Source organism: Balaenoptera musculus, chromosome X (assembly GCF_009873245.2).
Source record: "Balaenoptera musculus isolate JJ_BM4_2016_0621 chromosome X, mBalMus1.pri.v3, whole genome shotgun sequence".
NCBI lineage: Eukaryota > Metazoa > Chordata > Mammalia > Artiodactyla > Balaenopteridae > Balaenoptera > Balaenoptera musculus.
Window position 1 is genome coordinate 25,592,754 of NC_045806.1, and position 20,585 is coordinate 25,613,338.

General features: G+C 38.0%; 1 protein-coding gene across 1 annotated transcript in view; it reads left to right on the forward strand.

Annotated features, from left to right (window-relative positions):
• The window catches only part of IL1RAPL1 (interleukin 1 receptor accessory protein like 1), a 1,287,591-nt gene that overhangs the window by 1,232,165 nt on the left and 34,841 nt on the right, over positions 1-20,585 (forward strand). The window contains exons 7-8 of the mRNA XM_036840523.1: positions 9,831-9,963; positions 12,647-12,792. Of these exons, the coding sequence (XP_036696418.1) occupies positions 9,831-9,963; positions 12,647-12,792 (279 nt within the window). The remainder of the gene's footprint in view (positions 1-9,830; positions 9,964-12,646; positions 12,793-20,585) is intronic.

Below are 20,585 nucleotides of genomic sequence, written 5' to 3' on the forward strand. Positions count from 1 at the left end.
CTAATTGCCTAATTAACTTTCTAACCAAAATTTGCTAATTATATTTTCCTAATTTTCCTAGTTGTGCTTATGAATCTCTATCTATCCTTATTGAGTGGAAGTGCATCATCTCTCCCTAGGCCCCACCCTGCCCCATGATTTTCTGTCCACTCCTGGTTTTTATTCAGCCTGAGGGGAAGGGATGATAGTTGTTTATTTCTGCTTTCAAACACAGGTAATACACACTTGGGGTCCAAGGTCACAGCTCCTAACAGAATACTCATGTGATTAGCCACCATTTCCCAAATGAAAAGTACTAGATGAACTCAGCTTTCCTCCCCAACACTTAGGCAGTCAGGGAGTCTCAGGTGAGCCTGACATCCGTCACCTGGCCTTCTCTCAGGAATGATTCTGCTGGGCTCCTAGGAACAGAGCTATGCATAAGAACGGGAGTGGTACCTTTTGTTCAGCCACAGGAATAGGTATCATCAAGAGAAACAATTCAAAAATCTCTTCACAGAACAGATCTCTACTCAAGTTGACTTTCTATCCTGATTGTTTTGAGAAGCAGCTGGCAACTCAATCTGTCTGTCTCTCTCCCCTACACACATACAGTGATGCAGGTAAATTATAAAAATAAAAAATGTATATTTGTACCTTATCAGGCTTCCTTGTAATCTCTGCTTTCAGAGGCTTCCTATTATCACAGTGATCTGTAGTCACTGCTATCAGCTGTGCTTTGTCCTTTTAAGAAATTATGTGGAAATAATCCTATTTTTGCAGTGACTGCTCCTTATATGGTCCCAAAGTATTGTAGAATTCTCAATCCTTCTTGATTCTCTCTGATCCAGTCCCAGTTTTGCAAATACAGTAAGAGTGATTTCTTTAGACTGCAGGTGTGCTTATGTCAGTCTCCTACTTGAAACCTTTCCCCACCTTAGCATTGCCCTTAAATGGAAGTTCCAAATCTTCAACATGGCCTACATGGAAGATTAAGGCTGCCACTGCTCTGGCATCATCAGTGCTCTATTCTCCCCCAAATCTTCCTCCCTCCTCTACCTGCCACATACAGTTTAGCTTCAGCCACTGTGAAGTTACTTACTTCCTCCAAAGTTCTCTGGCATTCTCTCACTCATGCTCTTTCCTCTCTACCTGGAGTGCTTTTCTATGTTTCCCTCCACCTTCTTTTATTCCTTCCATGAATTCCACTCTCTGACCCACAGCCGGCCCAACCCAAGTCTACACAGAGTTCCCCTAGGTGCCCCCATAGCACTGCAGATACCCCTAGTACTGGAGGTCAAGGCAAGGTAGGTAGTCAAAAGCCAGGTGTGGCAGCACAAGGCTAGGAGGTGAGAGAAATGAGGAATTAGGTAATGGAAAATCACTTGATCTGGGTAGGTAGGAGGGTGATAGGAGAGAAAAATTCAGGTCCCAATGAGGGATTCAGTTGACTTCTCTGCTAAGGAACATCAAGCTGAGTTGCTAATGACATGATCATTATTTATAATCTCCCAAATTTAGTAAAACTGTAATGGAGAATTAGATAATTTCTGGAGATTTCTACTTATGAGTTCCAGTCATTAACTCCTACCTAAAAGCTAAACCGTGATCCCTTAAAACACAGATTGTGTGAATTATTGATACGTAAATTTTTAAACTCTGTAATATATGTTGATTCTGTTGGCATGTGATATTAATCATCACACTATGTAGTATTTTGAGATTTACTGTTGAATTTAGGACTACCTTGACACTATAACAGGTAGTCGAGTTACATAAAAACTAGTGCTCTTATAAAAATGTAAAAGCAAAGAATATTGGATTTAAAATTGTTTTGTAACATTGGATTGACACTTCCCATAGAAATCTGTGGTTTCCAATCAGTAAGATTGGCATTCAGTTATCCATTGTGTAAGGTAAATATTCTCCAAGGGAGGAGGATTCCATATTAAAATATTTACAGAATACTTACGGGGCTTCCCTGGTGGCGCAGTGGTTGAGAATCTGCCTGCTAATGCAGGGGACACGGGTTCGAGCCCTGGTCTGGGAAGATCCCACATGCCGCGGAGCGGCTGGGCCTGTGAGCCACAACTACTGAGCCTGCGCGTCTGGAGCCTGTGCTCCGCAACAAGAGAGGCCGCGATAGTGAAGAGGCCTGCGCACCGCGATGAAGAGTGGCCCCCGCTTGCCGTAACTAGAGAAAGCCCTCGCACAGAAACGAAGACCCAACACAGCCAAAAATAAATATAAAAATAAATAAATAAATAAATAAATAAGACCCAGCACAACCAGATAAATAAATAAATATTTAAAAAAAAAAAGAATACTTACGTATAAAATTAATAGTGGGAGAGGAACCAAGATGGCAGAGTAGAAGGACGTGCTCTCACTCCCTCTTGTGAGAACGCCAGAATCACAACTAGCTGCTGGACAGTCATTGACAGGAAGACACTGGAACTCACCAAAAAAAATACCCCACGTCCAAAGACAAAGGAGAAGCCACAATGAGATGGTAGGAGGGGTGCAATCACAGTAAAATCAAACCCCATAACTGCTGGGTGGGTGACTCACAGACTGGAGAACACTTATACCACAGAAGTCCACCCACTGGAGTAAAGGTTCTGAGCCCCACGTCAGGCTTCCCAACCTGGGGGTCCGGCAACGGGAGGAGGACTTCCTGGAGAATCAGACTTCGAAGCCTAGTGGGATTTGATTGCAGGACTTTGACAGGACTGGGGGAAACAGAGACCCCACTCTTGGAGGGTACACACAAAGTAGTGTGTGCATCAGGACCCAGGGGAAGGAGCAGTGACCCCAGGGGAGACTGAGCCAGACGGACCTGCTAGTGTTGGAGGGTCTCCTGCAGAGGTGGGGGGTGGCTGTGTCTCACCATGGGGACAAGGACACTGGCAGCAGAAGTTCTGGGAAGTACTCCTTGGCATGAGCCTTCCCAGAGTCATTAGCCTCACCAAAGAGCACAGATAGGCTCCAGTGTTGGGTTGCCTCAGGCCAAACAAGCAACAGGGAGGGAACCCAGCCCCACTCATCAACAGTCAAGCAGATTAAGGTTTTACTGAGCTCTGCCCACCAGAGCAACAGTCAGCTCTACCCACCACCAGTCCCTCCCATCAGGAAACTTACACAAGCCTCTTAGATAGCCTCATCCACCAGAGGGCACAGAGCAGAAGCAAGAAGAACTACAATCCTGCAGCCTGTGGAACAAAAACCACATTCACAGAAAGATAGACAAGATGAAAAGGCAGAGGGCTATGTACCAGATGAAGGAACAAGATAAAACCCCAGAAAAACATCTAAATGAAGTGGAGATAGGCAACCTTCCAGAAAAAGAATTCAGAATAATGATAGTGAAGATGATCCAGGACCTCAGAAAAATAATTGAGGCAAAGATCGAGGAGATGCAAGAAATGTTTAACAAAGACCTAGAAGAATTAAAGAACAAACAGAGATGAACAATACGATAACTGAAATGAAAACTACACTAGAAGGAATCAATAGCAGAATAACTGAGGCAGAAGAACGGATAAGTGACCTGGAAGACAGAATGGTGGAATTCACTGCTGCGGAACAGACTAAAGAAAAAAGAAAGAAAAGAAATGAAGACAGCCTAAGAGACCTCTGGGACGACATGAAATGCAACAACATTTGCATTATAGGGGTCCCAGAAGGAGAAGAGAGAGAGAAAGGACCGGAGAAAATATTTGAAGAGATTGTAGTCGAAAACTTCCCTAACATGGGAAAGGAAATAGCCACCCAAGTCCAGGAAACGCAGCGAGTCCCATACAGGATAAACCCAAGGAGAAACATGCTGAGACACATAACAATCAAATTGGCAAAAATTAAAGACAAAGAAAAATTATTGAAAGCAGCAAGGGAAAAGTGACAAATAACATACAAGGGAACCCCCATAAGGTTAACAGCTGATTTCCCAGCAGAAACTCTACAAGCCAGGAGGGAGTGGCATGATATACTTAAAGTGATGAAAGGGAAGAACCTACAACCAAGATTACTCTACCAGGCAAGGATCTCATTCAGATTCGATGGAGAAATCAAAAGCTTTACAGACAAGCAAAAGCTAAGAGAATTCAGCACCACCAAACCAGCTCTACAACAAATGCTAAAGGAACTTCTCTAAGTGGGAAACACAAGAGAAGAAAAGGACCTACAAAAACAAACCCAAAACAATTAAGAAAATGGTCATAGGAACATACATATCCATAATTACCTTAAACGTGAATGGATTAAATGCTCCAACCAAAAGACACAAGCTTGCTGAATGGATACAAAAACAAGACCCATATATATGCTGTCTACAAGAAACCCACCTCAGACCTAGGGACACATACAGTCTGAAAGTGAGGGGATAGAAAAAGATATTCCATGCAAATGGAAATCAAAAGAAAGCTGGAGTAGCAATACTCATATCAGATAAAATAGACTTTAAAATAAAGAATGTTACAAGAGACAAGGAAGGACACTACATAATGATCAAGGGATCAATCCAAGAAGAAAATATAACAATTATAAATATATATGCACCCAACATAGGAGCACCTCAATACATAAGGCAACTGCTAACAGCTATAAAAGAGGAAATCGACAGGAACACAATAATAGTGGGGGATTTTAACACCTCACTTACACCAATGGACAGATCATCCAAAATGAAAATAAATAAGGAAACAGAAGCCTTAAATGACACAACAGACGTGATACATTTAATTGATATTTATAGGACATTCCATACAATAACAGCAGATTACACTTTCTTCTCAAGTGTGCACAGAATATTCTCTAGGATAGATCACATCTTGGGTCACAAATCAGGCCTCAGTAAATTTAAGAAAATTGAAATCATATCAAGCATCTTTTCTGACCACAACGCTATGAGATTAGAAATGAATTACAGGGAAAAAAACGTAAAAAACACAAACACATAGAGGGTAAACAATACGTTACTAAATAACCAAGAGATCACTGAAGAAATCAAAGAGGAAATCAAAAAATACCTAGAGACAAATGACAATGAAAACACGATGATCCAAAACCTATGGGATGCAGCAAAAGCAGTTCTAAGAGGGAAGTTTATAGCTATACCAGCCTACCTCAAGAAACAAGCAAAACTTCAAATAAATAATCTAACGTTACACTTAAAGGAACTAGAGAAAGAAGAACACACAAAACCCAAAGTTAGCAGAAGGAAAGAAATCATAAAGATCAGAGCAGAAATAAATGAAACAGAAACACAGAAAACAATAGCAAGATCAATAAAACTAAAAGCTGGTTCTTTGAGAAGATAAACAAAATTGATAAACCATTAGCCCAACTCATCAAGAAAAAGAGGGAGAGAACTCAAATCAATAAAATTAGAAATGAAAAAGGAGAAGTTACAACAGACACTGCAGAAATACAAAGCATCCTAAGGGACTACTGCAAGCAACTCTATGCCAATAAAATGGACAAACTGGAAGAAATGGACAAATTCTTAGAAAGGTATAACCTTCCAAGACTGAACCAGGAAGAAATAGAAAATATGAACAGACCAATCACAAGTAATGAAATTGAAACAATGATTAAAAATCTTCCAACAAACGAAAGTCCAGGACCAGATGGCTTCACAGGTGAATTCTGTCAAACATTTAGAGAAGAGCTAACACCCATCCTTCTCAAACTCTTCCAAAAAATTTCAGAGGAAGGAACACTCCCAAACTCATTCTATAAGGCCACCATCACCCTGATACCAAAACCAGACAAAGATACTACAAAAAAAGAAAATTACAGACCAATATCACTGGTGAATATAGATGCAAAAATCCTCAACAAAATACTAGCAAACAGAATCCAACAACACATTAAAAGGATCATACACCATGATCAAGTGGGATTTATCCCAGGGATGCAAGGATTCTTCAATATACGCAAATCAATCAATGTGATACATCATATTAACAAATTGAAGAGGAAAAACCATATGATCATCTCAATAGATGCAGAAAAAGCTTTTGACAAAATTCAACACCCATTTATGATAAAAACTCTCCAGAAAGTGGGCATAGAGGGAACCTACCTCAACATAATAAAGGCCATATATGACAAACCCACAGCAAACATCATCCTCAATGGTGAAAACCTGAAAGCATTTCCTCTAAGATCAGGAACAAGACAAGGATGTCCACTCTCACCACTATTATTCAACATAGTTTTGGAAGTCCTAGCCACGGCAATCAGAGAAGAAAAAGAAATAAAAGGAATAGAAATTGGAAAAGAAGAAGTAAAAGTGTCACTGTTTGCAGATGACATGATACTATACATAGAGAATCCTAAAGATGCCACCAGAAAACTACTAGAGCTAATCAATGAATTTGGTAATGTTGCAGGATACAAAATTAATGCACGGAAATCTCTTGCATTCCTATACACTAATGATGAAAAATCTGAAAGAGAAATTAAGGAAACACTCCCATTTACCACTGCAACAAAAAGAATAAAATACCTAGGAATAAACCTACCTAGGGAGACAAAAGACCTGTATGCAGAAAACTATAAGACACTGATGAAAGAAATTAAAGATGATACCAACAGATGGAGAGATATACCATGTTCTTGGATTGGAAGAATCAACATTGTGAAAATGACTATACTACCCAAAGCAATCTACAGATTCAGTGCAATCCCTATCAAATTACCAATGGCATTTTTTACAGAACTAGAACAAAAAAATCTTAAAATTTGTATGGAGACAGAAAAGACCCCGAATAGCCAAAGCAGTCTTGAGGGAAAAAAACGGAGCTGGAGGAATCAGACTCCCTGACTTCAGGCTATACTACAAAGCAACAGTAATCAAGACAATATGGCACTGGCACAAAAACAGAAACATAGATCAATCGAACAAGATAGAAAGCCCAGAGATAAACCCATGCACCTATGGTCAACTAATCTATGACAAAGGAGGCAAGGATATACAATGGAGAAAAGACCATCTCTTCAATAAGTGGTGCTGGGAAAACTGGACAGCTACATGTAAAAGAATGAAATTAGAACACTCCCTAACTCCATACACAAAAATAAACTCAAAATGCATTAGAGACCTAAATGTAAGACCGGACACTGTAAAACTCTTAGAGGAAAACATAGGAAGAACACTCTTTGACATAAATCACAGCAAGATCTTTTTTGATCCACCTCCTAGAGTAATGGAAATAAAAACAAATATAAACAAATGGGACCTAATGAAACTTCAAAGCTTTTGCACAGCAAAGGAAACTATAAACAAGACGAAAAGACAACCCTCAGAATGGGAGAAAATATTTGCAAACGAATCAATGGACAAAGGATTAATCTCCAAAATATATAAACAGCTCATGCAGCTCAGTATTAAAGAAACAAACAACCCAATCCAAAAATGGGCAGAAGACCTAAATAGACATTTCTCCAAAGAAGACATACAGATGGCCAAGAAGCACATGAAAAGCTGCTCAACATCACTAATTATTAGAGAAATGCAAATCAAAACTACAATGAGGTATCACCTCACACCAGTTAGAATGGGCATCATCAGAAAATCTACAAACAACAAATGCTGGAGAGGGTGTGGAGAAAAGGGAACCGTCTTGCACTGTTGGTGGAAATGTAAATTGATACAGCCACTATGGAGAACACTATGGAGGTTCCTTAAAAAACTAAAAATGGAATTACCATATGATTCTGCAATCCCACTACTGGGCATATACCCAGAGAAAACCATAATTCAAAAAGACATATGCACCCCAATGTTCATTGCAGCACTATTTACAATAGCCAGGTCATGGAAGCAACCTAGATGCCCATCGACAGACGAATGGATAAAGAAGTTGTGGTACATATATACAATGGAATATTACTCAGCCATCAAAAGGAACGAAATTGAGTCATTTGTTGAGACGTGGATGGATCTAGAGACTGTCATACAGAGTGAAGTAAGTCAGAAAGAGAAAAACAAATATCATATATTAACGCATGTATGTGGAACCTAGAAAAATGGTACAGATGAACCGGTTTGCAGGGCAGAAGTTGAGACACAGGTGTAGAGAACAAATGTATGGACACCAAGAGGGGAAAGCTGCGGGGGGGTGGGGATGGTGGTGTGCTGAATTGGACGATTGGGATTGACATGTATACACTGATGTGTATAAAATTGATGACTAATAAAAACCTGTATAAAAAAAGATGAAAGAAGGATAAATTCAAAAAAAATTAATAGTAAAGGAACCTATTTAAAGCTGCATTTTGCCTCTTAAAAGTTTCTAGACATTTTCTGGAGTTGACTTATCTGGTCACTAATAACGGTTATTGTATATAGAATCAAAGTCCATAAGGAATCACTTACTTGGAGAACATTCAGACATAAACAAGTATAACATAAAAGGAAAGGCTATATCATGCATCTTAGAAATATTAGAACAGCAAGAACTTAGTTATGAACTATTCTTACACAGTGGACATAATTAAAATAATAATATGAATTTTATCCAATAAAAATATTCTTGTTGTGGAACTTGGAGAATAAAGTTTGCATATAGGTTGACCCATACCAGGACTTAGAAAGAATGCATCTGTAACTGCATTGTGCTTTGCTCTGGGTTCATATTGTAGAATCACTTGTAAGCCCAGGTTCACGAGGTGTGCACTATTAACTCATAGCTTAGCTGTGAGGCTTCCAATCTTTAGGAACCTCCTTCTCTTCACCTTAAAGTCAGAGTTGTCAGAGTCCTCCAGAATATTCTCAGGAATTTATGAAATGAAGAAAGTTTCCTTACTTCAGATGCCTATAAAGGTATCCCTGGAGCCTAGCTCCCAGCCCTTCATGTAGTCCTCATCCTTGTGAGTTCCCCTGCTCCAGTCCAAGCTGGACTAGGTCCCTACAGGTCTCTATCCCACCCCGCATTTTCTAGCTCTACTTGGAGGCAACAAGATCTTAAAACTATAATGGTACTGGTATAGTTCAGTTCTCTCATGCCGCCTGAGGCTTGGGGAAACCAGGTGTTTGCAAAATCACATTACCTGTCCAGAAATACGCCTTATTTTCTGCAGGCATTAAATTCGTTTCCACTTTTCAGTCAGGGACCTCCACTTACCTTATTAAGTAATCAACCAACCTGTATTCACCATTATAGTGGTCTCTCTTGAGTAGCATATTGGGAGAAACTCATCTCCACAGTCGTATTATTGATTTTACCTCTTATAAACATCCCAAATATTTATGCTCAGGAGTTGTTCATTTGTATTTTAACGTGCTTTTTTACCTGAGCGTGTGTTGGTTTCCTTAATTAAAATACTATTCCTCATATAGTACAAATATTGTAATAACATTTTTAGGGGATCCTGCATTTTACAGTTTCATTTCTTTCCCATGAAAAGATTTTTGTTCTCTTTCTGTTTCCCACATTCAGGACTGAGAAACATCTTCTACCTGCTTTATAGAATCTTATATTATCAACATTATGTACTGTCTGATATCATGCTTTGAGAAGGGCACGTCACCTCCATGGTACCATTCCCAATCATTCATAACCTCAATTTAATCATGTGGAAAAATCAGGCAAACTTAAGTGGAAGAACCTTCTATGAAATAACTGACCAGTGTTCTTCAAAATCTTATAAGTAGTTCACTTTCCACTAAATAAGCTGTCAAAAGCCCACATGAATTTGACGAAGATAGAAAACATCTGAAAAATGTGATTTTAGAAAGATGTTTCATTAAATCAATGAAGTGATTAAAATGTTACCTGCCACTTTGCCTAAAATAAGAGTGTACAAACAGTTTTATAACACATTTTCATCACTTCTCTCAACAGGCGATTCAGCTAATCTAACCTGCAGAGCTTTCTTTGGGTACAGTGGAGATGTCAGTCCTTTAATTTACTGGATGAAAGGAGAGAAGTTTATTGAAGATCTGGATGAAAATCGAGTTTGGGAAAGTGACATTAGGTAAAGTAATTTTTGTCTTTTAACTTGTACAATCAAGATTAACATTTGTTCTCTTAGTGAATAGAAAGTGAACTAAAAGAAAAGAAGGGGTTTGGGGGAGTGTTTTACTATTATAACAAAAATATTGCAACATTTAGTGACGAAGAGGCAAAATACTCTTGAGAGAGTGACTATGACATTGTCAAACAGGAGTGCCATTTGCAAAGAATTTAAGAGAATTAAAAAGGAGTTTTTCACTAAGGAATAAACTGAGTGTGAGACAGACCAAAACATCAAACATGGAAAATGTCTGAGATCAGGTGATAACAGCCACTATGGAGAACAGTTATGGAGGTTCCTTAAAAAACTAAAAATAGAACTACCATATGACCCAGCAATCCCACTACTGGGCATATACCCTGAGAAAACCATAATTCAAAAAGAGTCATGTACCACAATGTTCATTGCAGCTCTATTTACAATAGCCAGGACATGGAAGCAACCTAAGTGTCCATCGACAGATGAATGGATAAAGAAGATGTGGCACATATATACAATGGAATATTAGTCATAAAAAGAAATGAAATTGAGTTATTTGTAGTGAGGTGGATGGACCTAGAGTCTGTCCTACAGAGTGAAGTAAGTCAGAAAGAGAAAAACAAATACTGTATGCTAACACATATATATGGAATCAAAAAAAAAAAACAAGAAAAGGTTCTGAAGAACCTAGGGGCAGGACAGGAATAAAGATGCAGACATAGAGAATGGACTTGAGGACACGGGGAGTGGGGAGGGTAAGCTGGGACGAAGTGAGAGAGTGGCATGGACATATATACACTACCAAATGTAAAACCGATAGCTAGTGGGAAGCAGCCGCATAGCAGAGGGAGATCAGCTCTGTGCTTTGTGACCACCTAGAGGGGTGGGATAGGGAGGGTGGGAGGGAGACGTAAGAGGGAGGGGATATGGGGATATATGTATATGTATAGCTGATTCACTTTGTTATAAAGCAGAAACTAACACACCATTGTAAAGCAATTATACTCCAGTAAAGATGTTAAAAAAAAAAAAACATGGAAAATGTGATATTACGCCTTCGGTTTATAAGAGCTCTTTTTCTTAATTGTTGAGAGAAGATATTAACAGGTTTCTAGGATTCAACCAAGAGCAATCTTTGTAACTTCCTTTTATATGTTTTTACATATTTTAGGCATCATGTTGACTATAAAGCACTTGATAGGAATCATAAAGGATACAAAAAATGTTTTTATCACCTTTTTTAGTCTGACTTTAAGGTCTAAACATTAATATAGTGGGAATAATAGTGAATAATCATTAAAATACAATGATTTTGAGGGCATCATGCTTAAGCCTCTTGCTTCTTTTTAAAAAAAATAATTAATGTATTTGTTCATTTACTTTTAAATATTGAGGTATTCAATTATGACCCAAAGTATGCTTATACACAGATACTCATTTTTAATCATAATGTAAATAGGCAAATATATTAATAAATAAGCTATAAGTGAATCAAAATACTGATCATTTGTAAACATTCTCCCATCTAAAGATTGCCTCTTCTGGGTATATATGAGCATTTTAACCAAATTCTTCTTCTTAAATGTGAGAACTTTTAAAACTTGATCAAAGGTATACGAGAAAAAGGTTTTCGATAGAAAATAAAAACCTACAGAACTGTCGTATAAGGTTATTTCTACTGGAATTTTCTTCCTGGCAACAAATACACAAGAGTATTGCACTGCAGTTGGGTTCTGAAATGCCCAGATGAGCAATTCTCCAGTATGTACTAAAATGTTCCTCTGCCATTTCTCATGTTCAAAACTTCACTATTATCTCATACCCATACACTGTGAAATGCTAAGGTTAAAGAAGGATAATAAACCTCCTAACTTTTCCCCTCTCTCCTGTTGTGGGTGCTCAGGGAATGTTCTAGAAAGGTAATTTTCTTTAATTCTGCATTAGGAAGTATTGTGCAGAGGTGAGTTACCAAACAGGTGGGAGGGCAGAGGTGGAAACTTTGTGAGCAAGGAAAGGGAGGCTTACTTTGAAGTTTTCCATTTGTTCTAAAAAGATTGCTAAAATCCTTGACAGTGAGATTAGTGAGCATTTACCATTAATTTTAAATGTCAGAATTAAACACTTCATCAGAACATTTAGTCTACAGTTTTGTAATTTCATGTTTCTTTTAAAATAGGAATTGATTTGCACCATTAAAAACAAAAGCCAGGCTAGAGATTTCAACTGAAATGTCAAAATAGCTCAGAAATTTTCTATTCTTCCTTTTATTTTTTTAAATTAACCTGATAGGTAATTAGTCCTCCAGCTGAAGACATTAGAATTTCTTATCTCACCCTTACATCATATTTCTTCTTAAAGGGAAAGCAATTTGTAAACTTTTCAAGGTCTCTCTCACCTCTTTATTATGACAGTGTGATTGTCCTGCTAAGAGAGATAATTAACTGCAACTTCATTAGCATCTACAGAGACAAGCTTCCTTATTAGAAGTGAAGAAGAAAAGGGCATGATATAATTTAATTAAGATAGCATTAATCCATGACCAAATTTGAAGCACAGATGCTGTAGGTTTTTTCACATCAGATTCACATTCATCTAAATGTTTTTCTTTTTCATGTATGTGTATGTTTGTGTGGGGTTTTTTGTTTCGTTTTGCTTTATATTTTAGAATCCTTAAGGAGCATCTTGGGGAACAGGAAGTTTCCATCTCATTAATTGTGGACTCTGTAGAAGAAGGTGACTTGGGAAATTACTCCTGTTATGTTGAAAATGGAAATGGACGTCGGCATGCCAGTGTTCTCCTTCACAAACGGGGTGAGTGTAACCTTCTAAGCTTGAGTGGTTGACTTAACCTTTAATGGAAGGGAAATAATTTGGAAGCAAAAAGTTTTTTAATTTTTTTTTTTACATAAATTTATCCTAAATAAAATAATTACATTAGCATTAGGGCCATCAAAACATGTAACACAGCAGATAGGTGACTAGCTCAGAAACTAGAGTCAAACTTAGATTCCTTGCTGTTTTTTTGTTGGCTTGTTTGTTTGTTTGTTTGTTTGTTTTGGCCGCGCCTCATGGCATGCGGGATCTTAGTTCTCGGACCAGGGATCAAGCCCACCAGGGATTGAACCCATGCCCCCTGCAGTGGAAGCGGGGAATCTTAACCACTGGATCACCAGGGAAGTCCCCCTTTCTCTGTTTTAATACGAACTATATAACCTTAGGAATGATATCCAACTTCCTTAAGCTTCAGTTTCCTGGTAATATGGAATGGGGAAAATAATAATATCAACTCTTCAGTGTGTTTTAAGGACGAAAGAAGACGATAAATGTGAAGAGCTTGGCATGGAGCCTGTACACAGGAAGTATTTAGTTAGATGCTACTTATTATTGTTAGAAATAGGCAAACCAATTAAAAATAACCAGGACAGTTTTAAGTCAAAGATTGTGCTCCTTATTGGAAGGCTGTCCATTGAGTGTAAGAATTATGTCCAATGGATTCCCCATTGTAGTTCTTTTTGACTTTTTTTTCTGCCTTGGATAAGTTTCACATGTGTAATATCCTCCCATGATTAATAATAATTCACTAGTGAATTAGGTGTCAATTATTATTCATGAATAGCAATTCACTAAATCTGATTCCACGGCAACCCCAACACCTTACACACAGGGATAAAATATATATAAATAGATACTGAATTGTTTGAAATTATAGACGATTGTAAAATTTGAGCCATGTCTTTTAGTTGGTGAAACTTTTCATGTACATCACAGAGAAAAATATATTTTTTCTACATTATGCTAAGTGAAAACTTTCTGGATGTTCTCTTACTCAGCAAATTCACAGTGATTTTAATTTCAAAGCACATGTTTAATCCTAAACTCTTTGAGGTTGGAAAAGAAAGAGAATGCCGAAGACTGTTCCCGTCACTTTAGTGGACACTAGATTCCCTTTGAATATTGTTACTGAAAGCTATTAAAACAGACACCTCTGTTGTCAAGGTGACTATAATATTAAAATACTTTACTTTTGGGGGGATGTTAACTGAGGGAAAAGGTAAGCAGCAGTTAGTAAGCAATATGATTGTTTGTTTCTCTAGCTTAACACATATATTCAGTCAATGAAGGGATTTAGAGTAGAAATATTATACATATAAAAGGACAGAAATAGCTTCTCATGGTGGGAAGCAATTTAAATGTGTAATTGAACTACTCCATAACATCTTCCTCAGTGATCGGTCAGCTTATACTGGATCACATTCCTCCTCAGGGAAGCCAATTCTATCTTTGGAAAAACCTAACTATTAGAAAGCATTCCTATTTCACTGTCTGTCTACCCCTTGACCTCACTTTTAATCTCTCTTCCCCAAAATAGCCCTTCAAAAGTTTGAGGACAGTCACCATAATCCTTCTGGGCCTTCATTTCCCTAGATTCAACTTTGTTAGTTCCTTTTATCCATTCTTTTCTGTGGATAAAATACTTGCACCATTCTGGTTACTCTCTTGAGCAACATATATTTCTTTTTAGGACAAAGTAGGAGTGACAGTTAAAGTAAGGAAGCTGGGTTGTTTCCCAGGAGGATACAACTATTAAAGCTCTCTTCTAGCAGCCAGGCACACAGCCAGGAAGGGGCACACAGCCCCACGCTATTTCTAGCATGTGTGGCCTAAGGTTAAGTTGCCCATAGCTACAGAAGCTTCCAGTACTACAAAAATAAATGACTGAGGAATCAAGGAAATTGTTTGAAAAAACTTTTCCAATACTGTCTAATTCCCCAAACATGAAGAAGAAAGTAGTGGACAATGTTAGAGCGCTCTTGAATACTTAGATCTTCCACAGTGTTTTTCAAATATGTATTTATGCCAACAGCATTTTATGCTTAATAAAGTAAAAGCATTAAGAAGCCAAAAAGAGTTCTTCAAGGTCATGTTCTCCAAAAGTCCCTCTTAAAGTTAGTGTTCACCTTCCTTTTAAGGGAGCTGCAGCAAATAAGTCCTCAATTCACAATGGCAGCAGTGTGGAATGATCTGTCCCAACCATCTACGGGGAAAAACAAAGGACTCTAGTTAACAGATGGCATAACTGCAAGTTCCCCAGCCCTGAAAGGTTCAGAAGGTCAAGACACAGCACATGTGAGCTGATAGTTTGGGTCTTTGATCATAGGGTCCCTGAAAGAGTTAAATTGCTGTCATGCTAGCAATTATATAATGACCAGATGAGTTACTGTATTGCTCAGAAGCCTAAAGCTCGGAGAAGAACCAGAAGCTGTCCCTATGAATCATATTTTTCTGCCATTGACTCATAAATCCCTTAACTATCTTACAGGCCTTCAAAGACTTTCTTTATAAAATCTCCATAGAGAGATATGTTAAAGCATTTGATGAATACAGATCTTGTAAGTCAATAATTATCCATTCCTCTGACAAGTACACTTGCCAGGACATACCTTTGCCAAAGTAACTTAAGCATTTTTCCCTCCACTGTTACCTTTAGTTCAGTATTGTTGACGTAATAAAAATGATGTCAGAGCCCTCCAATGGGTGGTATGGATTCTTTGAGATATCATTCACATGTATCAAATGAATCTTCCTTAATGCCAAGAGGATACTACAATAAATAGTTCAGCTAGGACTGAGCTAGGGTGGATTCTGGGCCAGCCTTTTCTCTTAAAAAAAAATCTTAATTCCACAAAAACCGCCTAAAAATTTACTAGGAAATTTGACCATAGAAAACCCTTGCTTGAGGGGCTTCCCTGGTGGCGCAGCAGTTAAGAATCCACCTGCCAATGCAGGGGACATGGGTTTGAGCCCTGGTCCGGGAAGATCCCATATGCCGCGCAGCAACTAAGCCTGTGCGCCACAACTACTGAGCCTGCGCTCTGGAGCCCGCAAGCCACAACTACTGAGCCCACGTGCCACAACTACTGAAGCCTGCACGCCTAGAGCCTGTGCTCCGCAATAAGAGAAGCCACCACAATGAGAAGCCCACGCACCGCAACGAAGAGTAGCCCCCACTCACTGCAGCTAGAGAAAGCCCGCGCGCAGCAACGAAGACCCAACGCAGCCAAAAATAAAATAAATAAATTTTAAAAAAAAGAAAAGGAAAATCCTTGCTTGAGAATATTCAGAGTTGTTGATTCTTGCAGCCAGGGAAGGTACTTGGACGGTTAGGTCATGTCACATGCTATACAGAGAACTAGGTTATACAGTGAAACAGAGACCAAGGGCCATGGGGCCATATTAGTGTATGACTACCCTGCCCCTTATTCCTCACTCTAGTCCCTGGCTTGACAAGCTTGAGAGTTAGATCCTTGTTCCAAAAAGAACCAAAGCAAAGAGTAGACCGACATTCACTACTGTGCTATTTCTTGTCTCCACCATTGCCTATTGAATTGAATTCCATATATGTCTCTGAATCTTTTACCCAGATGTCTTTGCTTAGATTCCTAATTGCTGCTACCCGATTCGACCACACCGCAAACACTGACCTTCAGTTTCCCTCCAAAACCCCGACCTTTTATTTTCCTTTCGTTTTTATGTTTTCCATTTCTCTAACACAAACAGCTCTCCAGATGGGTACTCAGCAGCACTGTGCTCTGGCCTCTGGGCTAGCCCCTCTTGCACCGATCCGGCAGTCCTAAATTTCTTATTCATTCTCTGAGTTTTTCATCCATACTCTAATTCTGGATGACCTCACAGCGTGGGCATGTTTACTCTCTGGAGCAAAGTAGTTTAATGTTTAAGGGTTTGGACTCTGGAGCAAGGCTGTCTGTATAAAACCTACTCTCTGCTTACTAGCTATGCTATCTTGGACAAATCCCTTATTCTCTGTGAGCCTCAAATTCCTCTTGTATAAAAGGGGAATAATAATAGTACCTTCCATATAGAGTAGCTATGAGGATTTAATAAATGAATATATATCAATATGTATCACAATGTCTGACACATATTTATCACCTAGTAAACGTTAGCAGCTATTACATGATTTTTCTACTCCAACTACATGATGTTCTGGGTAATTTAGGATGCAGCAATAACGTGTTCCATTAAAAACTCCCTGAAATCTAATTTATCTTTCATTAAAATGGTCAGCTGTAGCTCCAGCAATTTTGTTCCATTGATTCTATATTTTTCCTTATAACAGACTTACTTTAGTTTGAATGTGCTGTCCTAGAGGATATCTTCATTTATTTATTCATGCATTTAATGATAATTGTTAAGAACCTACTATGTGTCTGGCACTCATAAAATTAAATGAACAGGAAATAAGAACCAATATAATTTGAAATGCCATCATCTGCTTTTTAAATTACATTGATATTAAGCACTTCTAATGTATTGATAGAATTGTGCTTCTAGGGAATGTTTGGCTTTGAAACTGTCACATTAAGGGAATGTTCATTAACAGTCCTGTTGTAAATGGTTATGTTTAGATATATCGATTACAATATTATGGCACTTCATTCATCATGAAGTAGTTTGGGGACTGGCAAAGTATCTACCTCAGAGACTAGCACTAGTTAATAATGATAAATATCTAGTTTTTCTCTATTCCCCCTCAAACCCATTTTAATTGTTGCATGTGCAGTCTCTCTCTCTCCCTCCCTCCCTCCCTCTCTCCCTCCGAAGAGTGTAATCAATGGGAATTAGACTTGCTCTATAAACTCCCTAGTCCTCGGAATATCTTTAGTAATGTAATTAACATGCACATCATTTAGGACGCATTGTTTTAAAGCCAGATGAATTTAGACCCAGCGGACTCCTTATCCCTTCTTATAATGAATCATTTTTGTACTATGTGCCCCTATCCTTGTTAGTATTTACCTAGTGCATTTATTTGCTGAGAGATACACTAAGACTATAGAACTGTTTAAAGCTCTCTCGGGGCTCATCCTTTGACATCTTCGACCATTGATTTCAGAATATGGAAAAGCCAAACTTTGCCCAGACATCAAAACCTCCTACATCTCTTTATGGCTGCATCTCCGTAAAAAGACCATGACCCATTAAACACTGAGTAGGCATCCACAGAAGAGTCACTTTTACTGAGTCATTACTGTGGGGGAGGAAAAATCATTTTCCCTCTACCTTTCTAGGTTCTTGGCTGAGACACACCGTGTAATAAAAAGATAGATTAACAGGAGAAAAACAGACATAAATTTAATAACATGTATTCCTCCTGTATACATGGGAGATACCCAGGAAAACTGAGTAACTCCCTGAAGTGGCCCAAGCCAGCACCTTAAGTACCATCTCCAGCTAAAGACAAAAGAAGGTGTTGGGGAGCAGGGGAAGGCCAATTATGGGAGGTGACCAGGAAAAGCATGGTAAACATGGGCATGGTTGTTCTGCAGATTTAATTCTCTGCCTTCTCCATTGATGAGTTTCTGGAGATTCAGAGTCATCTTCTTCCTGGTACAGCAAGGGAAACACCCTTACAAATGAGGATTTCTTTTATAAATGTAAATATCTCTTACAAAGAGTAACTTCTACTCGGTTTTTAGAGCTTCTCCTGTGTCTGCTGTCTCTTAAAAATAATCAACCTTAAATAATCTTTATATCAAAGAGGCATATTTTCGGAGGGTATATTCTGTCCCTCTTCTTTGCTTATGCAATGCCAAAATATTAGAGAACTTTAGTTATGTTGCTGCAGCATCTTCAAATCAGAGCCATCAGGTTTAACAAATTCTCTCTTTGGATAAGATCTGACATTTTGAAGTCAAAGTTTTATTCTATCCTGTAACATTTTTCTTGCTTCTCTGCTCCTCAATTATGTAAGACATTTAATCTGACCTCAATTCTTCTTTTTTTCTTGGCAACTAACACCAAAACAAGTAAACAAATAAAAACCACATTGGAGGCTATTATGAATGCCAAGAGCACAAATTGTCTGGTACTAGTGATTCTGTACCTTTGAGTTTCTTGATATGGACATTGCAACAAGATTATTTGACTGCCACCAAAATTACAGGCATGAAAACTAGACTTTTGAGCTATTTCCTCAGATATAGAATATATGATTTAAGTGAGGTTAACTCCAAGTTATTTTTGCCTCAACAGTGGAATATCTTTTCAAAGGTCTGTTGATCCCAGTTTTTCTTGATCAACTACAGCATGGATATTTGTTATGTAGCATAGTTTTGCCTTTCAGTCCGTTTGGTTATTGTTTTCCTAAGTGTGAACTGGAATATCCAAGCAGCATCTTTGTTAGGAAAGAAAAGGACCACTCTTAGCTGATGATTAGCTTATTTCTCAATTAATAAATAACAAGGGAATGATCCGGGACAACACCCATATTGAGAGCCAAGAATGATAAGCCCTTCAGTTTTTATCATTCCTGTTAATCATGTGGGGCAGAGCTCTTAGTATTTAATTTATATGTGGGCATAGTCATTGGAAGTCCTTTATTTTGTTTGTTTTCCTAACTAAATGTTAAATTCTTAATAAAGATCTTTAACTTGTACATCATCACATAAATGTGATGTTTGGGATGGTTAAAGTTCAATAAGGAATCTCCAGATTGAACTTTTAAATGCCCCTCGAGGCGAGGAAGCCAAGCCAAACACTTGCCATCATGCATGCCTGTAATACCTATAGCTTTGGGTGAGTTCCTCTCTTTCTGAGGTCCCCAAAATATCCTGAGGTTCCTGCACCTGCCAGGAAGTGACCTTCCTTACTCCCCTGGTAAGGCTGCCGGGAACCCTGTAAGCAAGGTGCCAGGCTGTTTTTCCAAAGGGCCTTATTGGCTCCATAAAGTCAACCTTAGTTCCTTAAAGCTGTCTGGTCATATCTGAGTCTATACATGTCTCTCTCAAATAAGACATTCCAGTGAAAACCTTGGTAATATAACAAGTTTCCAATTGTATCCTGTTCCAAGGAGAACAGATTCTTATTGAACTTATGTAAATATAACTATAATGCCCTGAAAATAAGAGTATTCACCATGAGTTTCTGAATTCTGGAGGGATCAGGTAGGGAGAAAAATATAAATGTTTCAATTCTGCTTATAAAGATATAATTTACTGAATTGCTGTTAAGTCATAGTGTAAGATTAAAGGTTTTCTTATATCTGAAAAACAAAGATTAAAAAGGTAGTTATAGTTCAGACAAAAAAGTCATAAAATTATAGTCATATTCATCAATTTATTCAGTCCCATGTGACTAATTCTTGTTGCTCTTATCTTTTGTTAGCAGTTTTGTGAAGCCATCAGTTTTTCGATTAGAGTTCTATAATTTCTTACCCAATTCAGTGGTATCATCTGAAAGTTATCAGAAAGATACATTGTCAGAAAGTCCTTTCTGTGGATCTTCTTGAAGATGAAGTTTTTGTTTTGTTTGCAAAAACATCAAAGTAAAACAATAATTGTCTATAAATGACCAAAGTCTTAAAATGGCATGGTTAAAGATCTGATTCACTGTAATGCAATTGAAAAGGAAATTTGATTATTTCTGTGACACATAAAATTTTAAGATAATAACTAGAATTATGGCTAATAACATTGTAGCAGGAAATATCTGAATTTTAGGAATTTTATATAATTTCTAGAACATTTATATTAATAACATTTACCCAAATAATATAACCTAAGAACATTTATCATCACTTATTT